Source organism: Lemur catta, chromosome 6 (genome assembly GCF_020740605.2).
Source record: "Lemur catta isolate mLemCat1 chromosome 6, mLemCat1.pri, whole genome shotgun sequence".
Lineage (NCBI taxonomy): Eukaryota > Metazoa > Chordata > Mammalia > Primates > Lemuridae > Lemur > Lemur catta.
In genome coordinates this window covers 37,981,043-37,997,257 of record NC_059133.1, presented here as the reverse complement: position 1 = coordinate 37,997,257, position 16,215 = coordinate 37,981,043, and the positions used below count along the sequence as shown (strand labels likewise).

At 35.0% G+C, this 16,215-nt stretch overlaps 1 protein-coding gene across 3 annotated transcripts in view; it reads right to left on the bottom strand.

Moving 5' to 3' along the window:
• Nucleotides 1–16,215, bottom strand: part of OSBPL8 (oxysterol binding protein like 8) — a 148,320-nt gene that overhangs the window by 119,832 nt on the left and 12,273 nt on the right. For 2 of the 3 annotated variants that reach the window (XM_045553330.1, XM_045553331.1), the window contains exon 2: nt 3,602–3,618. The exons of the other annotated variant lie outside the window; for it this stretch is intronic. In XM_045553330.1, the coding sequence (XP_045409286.1) occupies nt 3,602–3,612 (11 nt within the window). In that variant the 5' untranslated portion in view covers nt 3,613–3,618. The remainder of the gene's footprint in view (nt 1–3,601; nt 3,619–16,215) is intronic. 3 annotated transcript variants of the gene reach the window in all.

Sequence of the window (16,215 nt, the reverse complement as noted above, 5' to 3'; positions counted from 1 at the left end):
ATCTGTCCTACAACAGTTTAATTCCAAAAAATAAAAATCAAGTTATCTGGGTGAGGCAAGGACATAAAATGTAACCAAAATGTTTGTACCCTCATAATATACTGAAATAAAAATTAAAAAAAAAAGAAAGAAACCTCTAATCCTTTAGCTATGACCCCTCAGTCCCCCTTCTTCCAGCCCTACGTAGCCACTAATCCACTTTCTGTCTGTATACATCTGCCTATTTGGACATTTCATGTGAATGGCCGCCTATTATATGTGATCTTCGTTTACCTAGCATGATGTATTCAAGGTTCATCCATGTTGTAGCATGTACCAGTACTTCATTCTTTTTATGGTGGGATAATATTCCATTGGATATATACGCTACCTTTCATTTCTCCATTTATCACTTGATGGACATTTGGATTATTTCCAACTTTTGGCTATTATAAATAAATGCTGCTATAAAAATAATTAAGTTATCAAAAATTATGTTATAAAAACAATTATTTCAGAGAGGAGAAGAAGCTAGAAAGTTTCAGATTCTCTACATAAAATGATTTCCCTCCAGGGATGTCAATAATAAAGGTCTTTTAGTCATTTCAGAATATGGTTAGAAAACCTAATCATTACTGAACACCAACACCTGATTATATCTAGTTTTTACAGAAGAGTACCTGGCTTTCTTTTCTAGCATATCATCATGATCCTTAATACTGGAATTCTTATACTTTTTAAAATCACTTTATCACCTCTTATCACTGAATTATTATCATAAAGCAAGCACAAAGATAATCAAAGTAGTGTTACTTAAATGAAATCATTCTCCTTTTCTTAGCTATCAAGCAGATCAGCAATCCTGCTTTAACTTTCAATAATTCCATGATTATAAAGTATTCCTTCCATCATTCAGGCTAGGTCCAACTCAGGTTATCCTTTAAGAACAATTGCTTCTACATTTCAGAAGGCAGCTCTTTGGCAAACCTACACAGATTTCAAGAAATGGAGAGTGAGGAGAGAGGAAAATATTAAGATAACACATATCAAAGTAAAACAACATGGAAAGAGTATTGTGTGTATATACAAACATGAAACAATTAGAAGCCTTTTACAAGGGGGGAAATAACTGACTTGTTAATAGATCATTCGGTGAAACTTAAAATTTAATGCAGTAGCCTTGAAGATACAGTAATTGTTTATGCCAGAAGAGTAATGGGTACTAGAATAACTGACCAAAAGGTAACACAAAAATTGACCAATACATTCCCTAAAATGTTTCTTTTCTAAATAAAAATCTTTGTTGTGGACTATATCTAAGGCACTATATTCGCTAAGAAGAGAAAAAAGGTGCTCATTAAACTGAAATAACATTCTAATTTCTCTAATATTCACCCCAATTAAATTAGGTGGTATAAGAAAAAGAGCATTTAATAGATTTCAGAAAACACAATGCTTAGTGGAAAAATCACTATAAATTACATATTTTAGGTAAAACTATTTGATGTTGCTCAAAAATCACAGCATATTTAGATTCTTTCACTTTATATATATTAACAATTACCTCCCTTCATCACACAATAATGAATCCGGACAGAAGACAAATGTATTTATAAAATATGCATGGTGCTGAAATGAAATACCCATTAACATGAGAATAAAACCTCTCTCTCTAACCAGTACCTTTATCCTACAGCTATCCAAAATGAATTAAAGAGAGAAAACATACCCAACCTATATCCAGTAGATAAGATCAACATACATACTCCACACAACTTTTATACCCTAACCTATAAAAAATATATCTGAGAAACAGTATAAGCTTCAACAAAATCTTTTTCAGATTGAAAACACAAATTAATGAAAGAGAAGAGAATGTGTTAGACATCAAATTTTCCAGACCTACTTTACTCAAAGTTTATCATTTCTCTCATTAATGGTATGTAATCTGTTATTTGCTTCCAGAATCTTAAGTATCACCAGGCCTTCATCATATAAATATACTTAAATATACAGTATAATAGCTTTATCACTTCAAAAGGCTATAATTTAAATAGTAAAATAAAAATAGAATCACCACACTAAAAATAAAACAAGAGATCAATATTTTCTCCCATTACAATATTCCTTTCCCCTCCCTTCACAAGTTATTGCTTATTTTTAAAAAATCAGAAAACTAAATAAAATGCTTACTCTTTTCTTAGAGATTGTTTTTACCTTAAAAATTGTCAATCCATGATCTAATTCACTGACAGAGAAGGGAAAAGTATTTTAGTTTATCTTCTAGTCACTAAAACTGTAAGTCTGACTAATGAGATTCCTATAAGTCATATTATCAAACAGTAAGATAGGGTACAAATATTAAATTTGTTGCACTGAATGTTTTAAGATATTTTTTTGTAAGTAAAATTTATTAAATTAAGCGGCATATACCTTCATCAGTGATCTTGTCATTCATCAGATTTCAAGGGCTAGGGAATCCTGAGTTGATAGCATTGAGTCCTTCTTTTAACTTGATTTCTAAGACAAGTCTTTCCAGTTTTTTCCTTCCTGTTCTCTGGTCAATACTTCACAGTTGTTTGTCCTCCTCTGTACTATCCAATGATGCTATGATGCTGCTTTCCCATATGTCATCTTCTGGCCTCTTAATCTACAAAGTGTCCCCAAAGTCTACATAGGGAAGATGGGAAATTGTAGCTAAATGTACCTTTACTTACAAAATAGTCATCATGAAATTTTACAAAATTTTTCCTTTATGGAGACTTTTGAGACACACTGTAGACATCAATCTATAGCTTCAACTGCCATCATAGGTTGATTATTCCAAGTCCTATCTCTAGCCTCATATACCCATCTGCCTACTCAACAACTTTGCTTTGAACATACCAACCAACTTGTTCAAAATGGAACTCTCATCTTCTTAATCCTAAAGTGTGCTTCTTCACCTGTATTCTCTACAGCCTACTTAACTTTCTGGAATCTTACCACTTCTATTGCTGTTTCCTTGGTTCAGGCCCACACTGTTTATAACTTGGCAAAACAAAGCAAACAAACAAAAAATAGAAAATGGCCTTGTGTGCTTTCAGTTTTGTACCACCTATCGTCTTTCAGAAGTATAAATCTGATGTCAGTCCTTTCTCAAAATTATTCAAAGGTTCTTCCTCACTTTGTTATTCCACAGTTATTCTGTTAAGCCCCTTCATTATCTGGCCCTTGTATACCTCCAGCCACTTTGTGTTACAGACCCCCAGCCATGACAAACTATTTGAAGCCCTCTCGCACCTCCAGGGCTCAGCTCCTATCTATGCCATAAAAACCTTCCCCCACTCTTTATTTTCCTAATGCTTACTTGTTATTTGAGACTTTGCTTAAGTATCTCCTCTTCTGAGAAAAAGATAAACCCCGCAGATAGACAGATACTCCTTCACTATGTTCCTGTACTTACCTCTATCCTAATGCTTACCACAAATCCCAAATTGTCTGGGATTTTTTTTTCTATCTCCTCCGTTAAATTTTCAGTTTATTGCCATCATTAAACTTTTTTGTAGCAACCTTGTAATTTCCACAAGCAAAACAGCATGGTAGCTTTTATTTTTTGAAACCTCAGAATCTTGTCTAATACCTGGCACACATCAGGCACTGAAAAAAAAATCAAAAGAATAAAAGAAACAAAAAAAAATTCTTAAAAATAATTAAGTTCTTGGAATGCTGAACAGAGATATTTTATTTTCGAAAAAGTAATTAATTCAGATCACCTATTCAATTAAGGGTATGAACAAAAGACAGGGAGAAAGCAACTGGAGTATAAACCAGACCAGTCTTCATGGGCATTAATAAATGCTACATGTACTACGATCATGGCAAATCTATACAGGCTGAAAAGTTTGGGTTCAGCCAAGAAACAGTAAATACTTTAAGATTAAAGAAATGCTGTATCTATCTAGAAACTATAGTAGTAGTGGATTTTTGTTTTAACCTGTCCAGATCCACTTCCCCTTCCTGTGATAACATGCATCTGGATCTTCCATTGGGGAAAACATCCCTCCTCCAATGTATGCAATCTTGGTACTTCCCTCTCCTAGTGAAGGGTGGACAAAACAAAACAAGCCAAACAAATCAGTCCTGGGCTCACTGAGAATTCTGAATCATAAGTAGACTGATCACATGAATGAAAAACAATTACAAAAGATCTACTACCCTAATAGAGGCTCCCTAAAGATTGTCCACTGCTATCCTGCTCTCTGGATCCCTACAGTTGCTCAAATGTCTATTCTTTCTAAAACTTAGCTTTTTGTATTTTAAGAAATGAGCTCATCATTCTAGTAAATAAGTTAGCCAAAGCTTCCTATTGCTTGAACCAAAGAATTCTAAATGGATGTAGATATTATTAATATTCCAGACATTTGTAACCAAAATAGACTATCTCTGATTAAGGAAACAATGAAAATTAATTTTAAAATATTTTTAAATGAATTTACAAAAGTGAAATCAATGTCAGACCTAGAATATTTTAAAACACCATATTTACTATCTTAAGAAAAAATACAACAGCATAATATTCATGTATGTGTTTCTTGCTAGATTTTTTTAACGCCATTAAATAAGTCCTATCATATAAACATCGTGCAAGATCAGGTTGTTTTTTTGTTTTTAAAGACCCAGTTTGATTATAATCATAAGGAGAAAAACTTGTGTTTAATCAGAATAATCTCTATCTCAATTTTAGTTTGGAGGTGCTTACTATTCAGGGTGCTTCCTCTGGAGCTCCTGCTTCATTTCTTGTTACCAACTATCAAATGAAGGACTTGTGGTCAACTACCTGATTAGAACTAAGGGGAGAGACATTTCTAAAAATATCTATTTGAGCAGCTGACTGACATTTCCATTTGTCTAACTGATCTTATAATCCACTGTAGTCTTGATGAAGCGAACACAGGAGTAGACACAAACAAGTGATGACCAACCCTCCTAAGGCACTTGGCCACAATCAACCTATAATAACTTAAAAAGAAGCAGCTCAGGTGTTTAGAAATGAGACTATTAACCTCACCTCTACCTCATCACCTGTTTTCTAAAATTCTAAGTTGTGTCAAGTGCAATGCTTAGAAATGTCTTTCAAAGGAGAAATGAGATTTCAGTAGGAAGAAAAAATACAACTATATTTTTACTATAGGCCAGGACTTATTATTTGCCAGAACGAGTTAATAAAAATGCATAACAAACATCCAACATTTGCAAAATGTGAGAAGTGAAGAAAAAGGATACAAAATCAGAAGATAAAAGTGAAGGACCAAAACCAAAACAACTCATGAATAATTAAATATATGTTACATTTACCTTTCCTCCTAATTCTTTTACTCTAAAATAAGGTGGTTTAAGAAAAAAAAAGAAAACATCTGGGTGCTATTTTGAAACCAAGAACGGCATTCATTAAACTCAGATTTTTTTAACTTCCATTCACATGTAGTCAGAAACTATTTTAAATGAAATCTGTATCTAACATTTTTCTTCAATTCAACATGTTCTCACTAAGCACACACTATAGCTTTGCCAACTGCCATAAGAGTTCCTCAAACGTTCCTGCCTCAGGCAAGGACAGGATACTTCTGTAAAAGAGACAGAAGAAGGAGAAAAAGAAACATGATTTTAAAGTAATTGAAAAGTGTTCCAATTTCATTTCCTATCAAATGTCAGATGTGGTTAAACACTGGGCTTGTGGTACACCTTTTGTTGCCACAACCTCAATTTACCAACCTCCTCAAAAATCATATACCTACACCATTAGAACCTAGAGTTGCTTACTACCAACAACAGGCTAAAGAAGACCAATTGCTGCCTAATTCCTTCTGACCAGATGAATGTACTTTACTTCTTCCTTAATTCATAAAATATCTGCTCTGGAAAATACCAAGCACAAAGTCCGTGGTGGAGGCAACATTTTTAAAAGCAGAAGCTAACAAAAATAAATGAAAAACAAAACTCAACAACACATACTTACAACCAATAAGAGCAAGAGAGTAAATTACGCAAAGATTATTTTTCCTATTTTCAAAATGATGTTGGGTTGGAGCATTTACAGTACCTCCAAAACTTATAAAAATAGTCAAAAAAAAAATGTGGTATTAGCATACCACATATATATCAATGGAACAGAATAAGGTGTCCAGAAATGGACCCATAAACATTTGGTCAATTAATTTTCAACAAAAGTGCCAAGGAAAGCCATTGAGAAAAGGAAAATATTCTCAATAAGAACTAGATATTCATTAAAAAAAAAAACTTGGCTCTTACACTAACCACAAAATTAATTCAAAATGAATCACAGATCTAAATATAAAAGCCAACACTAAAACTTCAAGAAGAAGAAGGGGAGAAAATCTTTACAACTTTGATATAGATAACAAATTCTTAGGAGACTAAAAATACGAACTATGAGAGAAAAATGGATATGCTGGACTTCATAAAAATTAAACTCTTCTCTTCCAAAACACAGTAAGAAAAAAAAAAAACAGCAATCCACAGATTGGAAGAAAATATGCACAACACAAATATTACACAAAAAACTAGGATTTAGCTAGGATTTGGACTACAGAACCCTTAAAAGTCAATGAGAAGAGGAAAACACAATTTTTAAAATGGAGAGAAGATTTAAACAATTTACACAAATAGTAGATACAAATTGCTATTAAAGCCAAGAAAAAAACCTCAATACCACTGGTCATCAGTGAAATGCAAATGAAAACCCACAATGAGATACTATTTCGCTAGAATAACTAAAATTTTTTAAACTGATAATTTAAGTGTTAATGAGATAGGAATAACTGGAACAACATTCATACATGGTTGATATGGATGCAAAATAGTACAATCACTCCTGGGCATTTACCCAAAAGAAATGGAAATATGTCCACTTAAAGACTTATACATGGATTTCATAGCGACTTCATTTATAATAACCAAACACTAAAAACAAGTCAAACGTTTATCAACAGGTAAATGCATAAACAAATTATAGTATATTCAGTCATAGAGTAAAATACTGTACAAAAATAAAAAGGAACAATCTCAAAAATATGCAGAGGAAAACAAGCAGACAAGAATACATACTCTATGATTCTATTTATATGAAATTCTAGAACAGACAAAACAATCTATAGTGACAGAACCCAAATCAGTTATCTGGGAGAGAGCAGGGAAAAGGAGAGATTAACTACAAAGGGCCAACAAGGGAATTTGGTGGACTGATGGAAATGTTCTGTACATAAATTGTGGTCATAGCTACAGATATATATTTGTCAAAAATGCATCAAACTATACACTTACAATGGGTGCATTTTATTCAGGTGTAAATTATACCTGAATAAAGTAGTTTAAGGGTTTTTGTGTGTGTTTTTTAAGTGCTATTGGTGGGCTGAGTGCTGGAAAGCAGGAAAGACTACAGAAATAAAGGCAGAATGACACTGCAAGAAGAGATGTGTTTAGAAATTTTTAAAAGGTATAAATTCTAGCACAGCTAAAACTAAGAGTATAACTGAGGGAATTTATTTAATTTCATCTGTAAAATGGGAATAATTGACAGGATAGCTGAGAAAAATAGATGGGATAGTTAATTTTAACACTACATGTATGCTGGTAAATCACAGCAACACAACTCTTATTAGTTGAATATGTGACTATCCATGTTAAGTGTTAAGGTAAACCAAAGAAAACAAGTAACAATTAGACAGAATAAATCATGAAAGAATTTCTAGAGGAAATAATTTTAGATACTGTTTTGAAAGCAGAAAAGGAAATGGATGAAAAGGAAGGAGAGTACTGCAGGTGGAGGGAATGGTAATGTGCATGCAGAAGAACGGAGGTGGAAAGGAACAAGTCAGTCGTGTGTAGGAGATGGCAAAATTAGCATGCCTATGGCAGCAAGTCCATATATGGGAGTAACAAAAAAAAACAAACAGGGTAATCTTCCCATCTGACGCAAATATTCATTTAAATTTTACAGTAGGATCCAGAATCGCAACTTCATCCAGTGGATGCTATGATACATGATAAATATATTCAGTTGTTTAAAACAGGGAAAAAGAAAAGGTTCTATCTTTCTGTCAAAAAAATGTGAACGCTTACAATCATCAGTTTCAGTCTCTTGGAGGTTAGCCACAGTTCTTCCCCAAAGAAAAATTATCAAAACATAATTATAGCTAAGCAACATATGGACTTGCTGTGCAGCTGTCATTGTGCTCCTGAAATTATGAAAGCCTGTACATTTATCAGAATCTCAATTCTGTAAGTGACTGATATTTTGGAAAACAAGATATAAAAAATCTCCCCAGATAATTATTCAGCTATAAGAATTATCTCATGGCATACTACTTAAAAGTCATCAGAATGCTAAAATTGTATTTTAAGAGACCAGTGTGACCAAGATCAGAGTTCTTAGGCATTTATAATTTCAAAGTGTTTTTACATTTGAGAGTGTTTAATGCACCGGGCACAGTAGCTGATGCCTGTAATCCTAGCACTCTGGGAGGCTGAGGCAGGAGGATTGCTTGAGGTCAGGAGTTCAAGACCAGTCTGAGTAACATAGTGAGACCCCATCTCTACAAAAAATACAAAAATTAGATGGGCATGGCGGTGTACACCTGTAGTCCCAGGTACTAGGGAGGCTGAGGCAGGAGGATAGTTTGAGCCCAGCAGTTAGAGATTGCAATGAGCTATGATGACGCCACTGCACTCTAGCCAAGGCAACAGAGCAAGACTTTGTCTAAAAAAAAAAAAAAGCATTTAATGTAAGAATGTAGGGTTAGCATACTTACGATGTTGAAACCAACTTAAATCTTCATTAAGATTTTGCATATAGGACAGAGTTAATTCCTTTCTATATTATATATACAAAACAGAAAAGTGTTCAATGTCTCATTTCTGGGAAAAACAGCCAAGATGGCTAGTAATAACTTGAGCTAATTTAGTTCTTGGAATGGGAGAGATGTACAGAAATGTACAATGAGGGAAAGAGAATGAGATTCACAATGAGAAATGAAATATTAAAGGGCAATAATACTGACCTTTAAACAAAGTAGCAGTAATGGAGCTATGCTGAGGACAACAAAGCTACAGGATTTATTAAGTCTCTTTACTGAGAAAGGATGTTACACAGTGATAGTGAGCTGACAAGCAAGGTTTTATTTGCTCCATCTACATCAGAGCAATACCCAGTTAGAGGCCTTGGCTCAAAGTAGAAAATGTAGAGGCTAAAACATGACTTTATCTACTTTTGCTTTCTTAGACCTATATATTATATATCAATGTAGTTGCTGAAATATTTACAAACACATAAAAAAAATTATTGATCTGTTATATTGTTCAGAATCATGAATGATTTTCCTTTTTTTCTTTTGAAATTTTTTTATTGCAAAATATTGAGGGGATACAAATGTTTTTGTTACATAAATACCTTTTCTAATGCTTAAGTCAAGGCTCTTAGTGTGCCCATCACCTGAATAGTGTTCACTGTACCCAATAAGCAGGTTTTTACCCCTCCCCAATGATATTCCTTTAAAATTTTCTTTTCCTGACAGTATTTTATCCTATAAAATATTTTTAAAGCATTTACCATATAGTCACTAAAAATATATACTTATTCCTATTTTAAGAAACATGAATTGGAAAAAAGTTCGTTGTGGGTTTTTTTTTTTTTTTTTTGAGACAAAGTCACACTCTGTTGCCCAGGCCAGAGTGCCATGGTGTCAGCCTAGCTCACAGCAACCTCAAACTCCTGGGCTCAAGCGATCCTCCTGCCTCAGCCTCCCAAGCAGCTGGGACTACAGGCATGCGCCACTATGCCCAGCTAATTTTTTCTATATATTTTTAGTTGTCCAGCTAATTTCTTTTTATTTTTTTTTTAGTAGAGACGGGGTCTCGCTCTTGCTCATGCTGGTCTCGAACTCCTGAGTTCAAATGATCCACCCGCCTCAGCCTCCCAGAGTGCTAGGATTACAGGTGCAAGCAAAATATTAGTTCAGACCTGCTACTAACTGTTTTTTGTTTCATTTTTTGTTGAAAGGAGATTTTACGAGTCCAATACTGCTAAACATTATTTTTAAAATGAGAAATCGTGAATGAAATATTTTAAATCAAACACCATCAAGAATGATTAAAGGGGCCGGGTGTGGTGGCTCACGCCTGTAATCCTAGCACTCTGGGAGGCCGAGGAGGGTGGATCGCTCGAGGTCAGGAGTTCGAGACCAGCCTGAGCAAGAGCGAGACCCCGTCTCTACTAAAAATATAAAGAAATTATCTGGTCAACTAAAATATATATACAGAAAAAATTAGCCGGGCATGGTGGCGCATGCCTGTAGTCCCAGCTACTCGGGAGGCTGAGGCAGTAGGATCGCTTAAGCCCAGGAGTTTGAGGTTGCTGTGAGCTGGGCTGACGCCACGGCACTCACTCTAGCCCGGGCAACACAGCGAGACTCTGTCTCAAAAAAAAAAAAAAAAATGATTAAAGAGACACAGGCAACATAAGAGTAATCTCTACAGTGCACAGACTTTAGCACTATAGGTAAACTTATTTTATTTAGAGGTAGGAAATTTGCCGGTGGTACATTTGTATTACTCAGATTAGAGCTTTGAGAATGGGGTTCAAAATTTAAAGGAATAAGAAAGGAATGAGAAGCCATAAGAGCTGCTATTATATAAGTGGAGGGGGAAAAAAAGTATCCTGAATCTCTTGCTTAGGATAGGAAGTATGTTTGGAACTGCCTTAGATTCATGCCACCCAACAGCTATACACATAGAAAAAAAATACACACAAATACCAATTTAAAAAAAGTAAATTTAAATTAAAGCTCTGCCTGGAAAAACCACTGTTAAGAGTCATTAGTTTTCTCAATTATTCCTCTTTACACTTACTTGTCTCCTCCTTAATAAAATATTATCAGGAAAAAAATAAGTAAATTTTTTAAAAAGTGTTTAAGCACAAGTACTGAGAAATTTAAAAATAGGTAAAGGTAACAAGAAAATATTAGAAAAATAAAAGACAAAGGAGAAGATCACACAATTCCTTAAAGAATGCTGAGCAGACCATAATTCCCATTTGTCTTATCTCCCACAAGGAGTCAACGGATACAACCAAACACAGATCCACCCACATCCCAACCACCCCCCACCCACCCCCACCCCAGGCAAAAAAAAAAAGTGGTCTGAATCACTTGAACCAATCAGCTTCAAGGAAGCTTTTATTTAAGGTCATTATTATCTTAAAAGCAGCAGGTATGCCTACTGAGTACGATATTAAATAAGAAACCATCCTTTTGAACCTTGTTTCTAACATCCTTCTTCCCCATCACCATTGTGTTTTTAACATGGCAAGAGCTTACTTATCTCTTTCAGTGTTCACAGGTAGATTGAGATCATCACTTTCCACATAAAATTCAAAAAAATGTTCTTTCAAATCGTAGCATTCCTAAACAGCATTTTAGAGCTAATGGGAAACTGCAAATCCATATAATATAATCCTACTTCTGTTTTTAAAAAAATTATATGTGTGTATGTACAAAGGGAGAGAGAGAGAGAGAAATCTAGCATAACAACACCAAACTGCTAACAAGTGGGCTATTTCAGACATAAAGTGTAGTGGCAACAGAAGTTAACTTTATGAGTTTCTATAGTGTTGAATTTTACATTGAGCACATGTTGATGTATTATATATCACATATATGATAACCATATTTTTTCTTTAAAAAAAATTTACACAAGCAAACATATTTCATCCAGAAAAGAAAATGCATCCCAAAATGGCTTAAGTCTCTCTCTCTCTCTCATACACACACCCCCCCAAAGACGATACTTTATAATTGGGATTGATCCTGAAATTAATTTGTCTTCACATTAAATGTGGTCTTCCCTTAAGAAGAGCATAACCTTAACGTGTTAGAATTATTCTAACAGAGTAATTTAAAAAAGTAAAAGTCTGAATTATAAAATAAATTTAAAAACATTTTCTTTCAGATACATAACAGTAATAGCAAGTGAATTAATGTATTTGTAATGAATAAGTATCTGTAATTTAAAAATTATTTAGACATAAATGCACAGTGCTAAAGTAGTTTTAATCATGTTAAAAACAGAGCATTCTTGGTCAGCTAAACATCATCCCCACCCCCATTCCTCCATAAGTTTAACTATGATTATCTTGTGACATCTTGCAAGCTAGTAAAGAAAATGGTGAACTTGAGCTCAGTACTCTATGTAAACTATTCATTTCAGAATCTATAGGTACAACAAATGAGATTTTATTATATAGTTCTCAATAGAATCTTATGCTGGTACTGCACCTCAAGGTTATTCACTTTTATTTCCCATAATTTTGGAACATTAAATATCTGTCCAAATAGCAAGAGACATCTTAAATGAGTAAATATTTTCTTCACTCTTTCTGTGCCAATTTCCTTCTCAACCCACTGACAGCTGGTGTCCATCCCTATAAGATCATTCATCGCCAAATTTAATGCTTACTTTGCCACTCCCTCCTTCAAAGACTCTCCTGAACTTCTAGTCCTTCTAACGCTTTTACTAATCTTTTAATTCTGTCACTAGCTCTTGCTCTTTGTCTCAGGGTTTCATTTCTAGTAGAGCTGCTTCCCTTCCTCTCACTCTCAACTACCACCTTCATGCAGGTACTCTTTATTCAACCAGTCTAGAACTTTCTCCTGCATTCAAAAACCATGTATCTAATGGTCTACAGCAGTTTCAGAAACTTTAGGATGCATAAGTATCATCTGGAGCAGCGGTCCCCAACCTTTTTGGCACGAGGGACCGGTTTCATGGAAGACAGTTTTCCCAAGGGAGTTGGGGGGTTTGGGGAGGGAGGTGAAGCTCAGCAGTGATGCCAGAGATAGGGTGCTGTGCCTGCCGCTCACCTCCTGCCGTGTGGCCCTGGTTCCTAAATTTCATGGAAGACAATTTTTCCACGGATGGGGGGCGGGGAGGCGGAGCTCTGCTGACGGGTCCCTAACAGGCCACAGATCGGTACCAATCTGCGGCCTGGGGTTGGGGACCGCAGATTTGGAGGGCTTGTTCCAAAACAGATTTCTGAGAACCATCCCCAAAGTTTCTGATTCTGTAGGTCTGCAGTAGAGCCCAAAAATCTGCATTTCTAGTAAGTTCCCAGGTGACACCCAGTTGAAGAACCTTTGGCCTACAGGATTCCCCCTTTGGATGAGCCAGTGATACCTTAATTTCAACATGACCTAACTTGTCTCCCAGAATCTACCCGCATCACCCTCCAAACCATTCTTCACACGGCATCCACAGAGACCATCCTAAACCTGGTCATTTCACTCCATTGTTTAAAATTCTCTAATGGTTTCCAAGGGATCTTTTTTTTTTTTTTTTGAGACAGAGTCTCACTGTGTTGCCCGGGCTAGAGTGAGTGCCGTGGCGTCAGCCTAGCTCACAGCAACCTCAAACTCCTGGGCTTAAGTGATCCTACTGCCTCAGCCTCCTGAGTAGCTGGGACTACAGGCATGTGCCACCATGCCCGGCTCATTTTTTCTATATATATTTTAGTTGGCCAGATAATTTCTTTCTATTTTTAGTAGAGACGGGGTCTCGCTCTTGCTCAGGCTGGTCTCGAACTCCTGACCTCGAGCGATCTACCCGCCTCGGCCTCCCAGAGTGCTAGGATTACAGGCGTGAGCCACCGCGCCCGGCCTCCAAGGGATCTTAAGACAAAAATCAAAATTCTTAACATGCTCTAAGGCGCCACACATGATCCCGTCCCTGCCTCCAGTATTACATTGCTATCCCTCTCATTTTTTTTTTTTAAACACTCCAGTCACAGTGGACTTTTTCAGTCCCTAGCAAAGGCCAAGTTCCTTGCTGTTCCAAGATCTTTAAACAAGATGTTCTGCCAGAAATATTCCTTTTTCCCTCAGCTCGTCACCGTCTTTGGCTCCCCTCCCCCACTAGGTCAGCAAATTCTTGTATCACCCTATATTTCTTCCTCTGAGCACTTTTCACAAAAGTGATTACATAGTGAACTGTGCAATTAGTGGTTTACTGTCTGTTCCCTCCCCCCACACATATGCTCAAGGAGGACAGAGAGCACATCTGTTCTAGCTCCTAATCAATTTTCAGCCCCTCGCATAGTGACTTATACTCAAATCTGGGAGTTAATGGTCTTGTGACATTAAATTATTCTGGAACGTTAAAAGGAAAAACGATTATTAAAAAGGTGCTAGAGGCATTTTTTAGTACCCTTTGTTACAAACGAGGGCACTTCATTAAACTCCACCATCTGGGAGTTTAAATCAAGAAAAATAATACCTTCGAAAAATAAAATGAAATCTTTATATCACAAGTTCCTCTGCAAGAAGATATATATATTATTTTTTTATTATCTGCACCAAGTATAGTACTAATATCCAAAAGCTATCAGTCATATATAATGCAACCTATGATAATTTCTGCAAAAAATTTAACTTAGAATATAAGCCTGCATCAAAGAGTACACTCCGATGGGGTAGAATTAAGCCACAAATTACATAATACATATTACTATAACCAAGAATTAAATTATCATTCAAACCTCTGCAAACATTGTTTTATACATTCTGTTCATCTTTAAAATGGAAAGAATAATTCTTTCAACATTTTCTCTACAGCACAATGCTAAATCAGCATACAACAAACCTAAGTGGGAAACAGAACAGGTATAACAAACTTAGGTTTAGCAAACGGGTATAGCAACTTTAACATAGCAGAATTTATATATAAACAAAGATGATCTCCATTCATAGTAGTCAGAGACTATTCCAAGTTGCTATGCCACAAAACAATTTTGGAACTCTTCTTTTCTTTCTTAGCTACCTTATAACTGACACAAGAAAAACAGATCTCATCCCTTTGGTCACTGCTTATTTTTAACTGAAAATGGCATTTATCATTGTAGGTTATGAGACTTGGTTCAGAATGACTTTTTGCTCTTTCCAAATACCAAATCCATTCTTAAAAGATGTAACCATACAATGTAGGTTAAAAGAATGAGGTTAAAGACACTAAAGAAATGTCAAAAGAATAGTTCTAAAAGTGTTTTTTGAACAAGGGTGATATTACTGAAATAAATTCAAGATAATTTTAAACACACTGATCATCTCTTAGATACATAAGTTCTAGTATATTAATTTAAAAACTGGTCATATTTCTACTTTGTGCACAACTCATAGACAGGCCTGATATCTGACTTCTGATTTTTCTGAGTGACAGATGCTATAATGCAAAATCATATTTATTATAAACTACAGATTAAGAAATGAAACAAATTTTCAGAATAAAATCTGGTAGTCTAATAATAACATGGCTTGGGGAGGCAATATGGTATACTAAAAAAGAACATAGCTATAGAATGAAATAGAATAAGGTTCAACTTCTCGTTTGGCCCCTTAGTGGCTGCATGACTGAGCATGTTACTTGAACATGGAGTCTGTAAAAATAGGAATAATTCCATCTGTGAAATGGTAATAATATAATCTATTTCAGAGCTATTATAAGGATTATATTAAGTAATATATTACCTGATTGGAATTCTAGCCCCTAATATCTTCAAGGACTCTACCCTCAAAAGAACTTTAAAAGGCCATCTGTTCCCAATTTTCCACTTTACTAAGACCCAGAAGAAGTGGTTTGCCAAGGTCACAATTACTTAGTAGGAAAGATAATACTTCTGGCAGGTTTCTTATTTTCCCAGTGCTACTGTTTACTAAATCAGTTAATGTTTGTAATGGTAGGTTGCACCAGCCTGTGACTGAGGGTCTCAGAGTAACTCAAGGACGCTTAAGGATAATGCTTGCAAATATGATACTGGCAAACATATATTAATAATTTAGTATTATATATTAAATGTCATTGTTTTTAAAGTTAGAAATATTAAATTATAGCTAAAACTCCCCTGATTCTACATCTATTTTTACTGTTTTCCTGAAAGTTATTTTCTAAGAAAAATTATGAACATTGTTTTGAATTAAGATACTAGAAAAAATAAATATGTTTCTCATTTATTAAGCACAGTAACTAGTTATAGTAAACCAAAAGAGTTATCCAGTTTCCTACAAGTAAAAATTCATACCCATACTTAAACTGATGTTCATTATTAAAGACCACAGCTTGAAATGCAAGATCTAAATTTAATTCAAGACAGTCTCAAGAAATTTTATGACTAGTATTCAGTCCCCAAAGCAATTT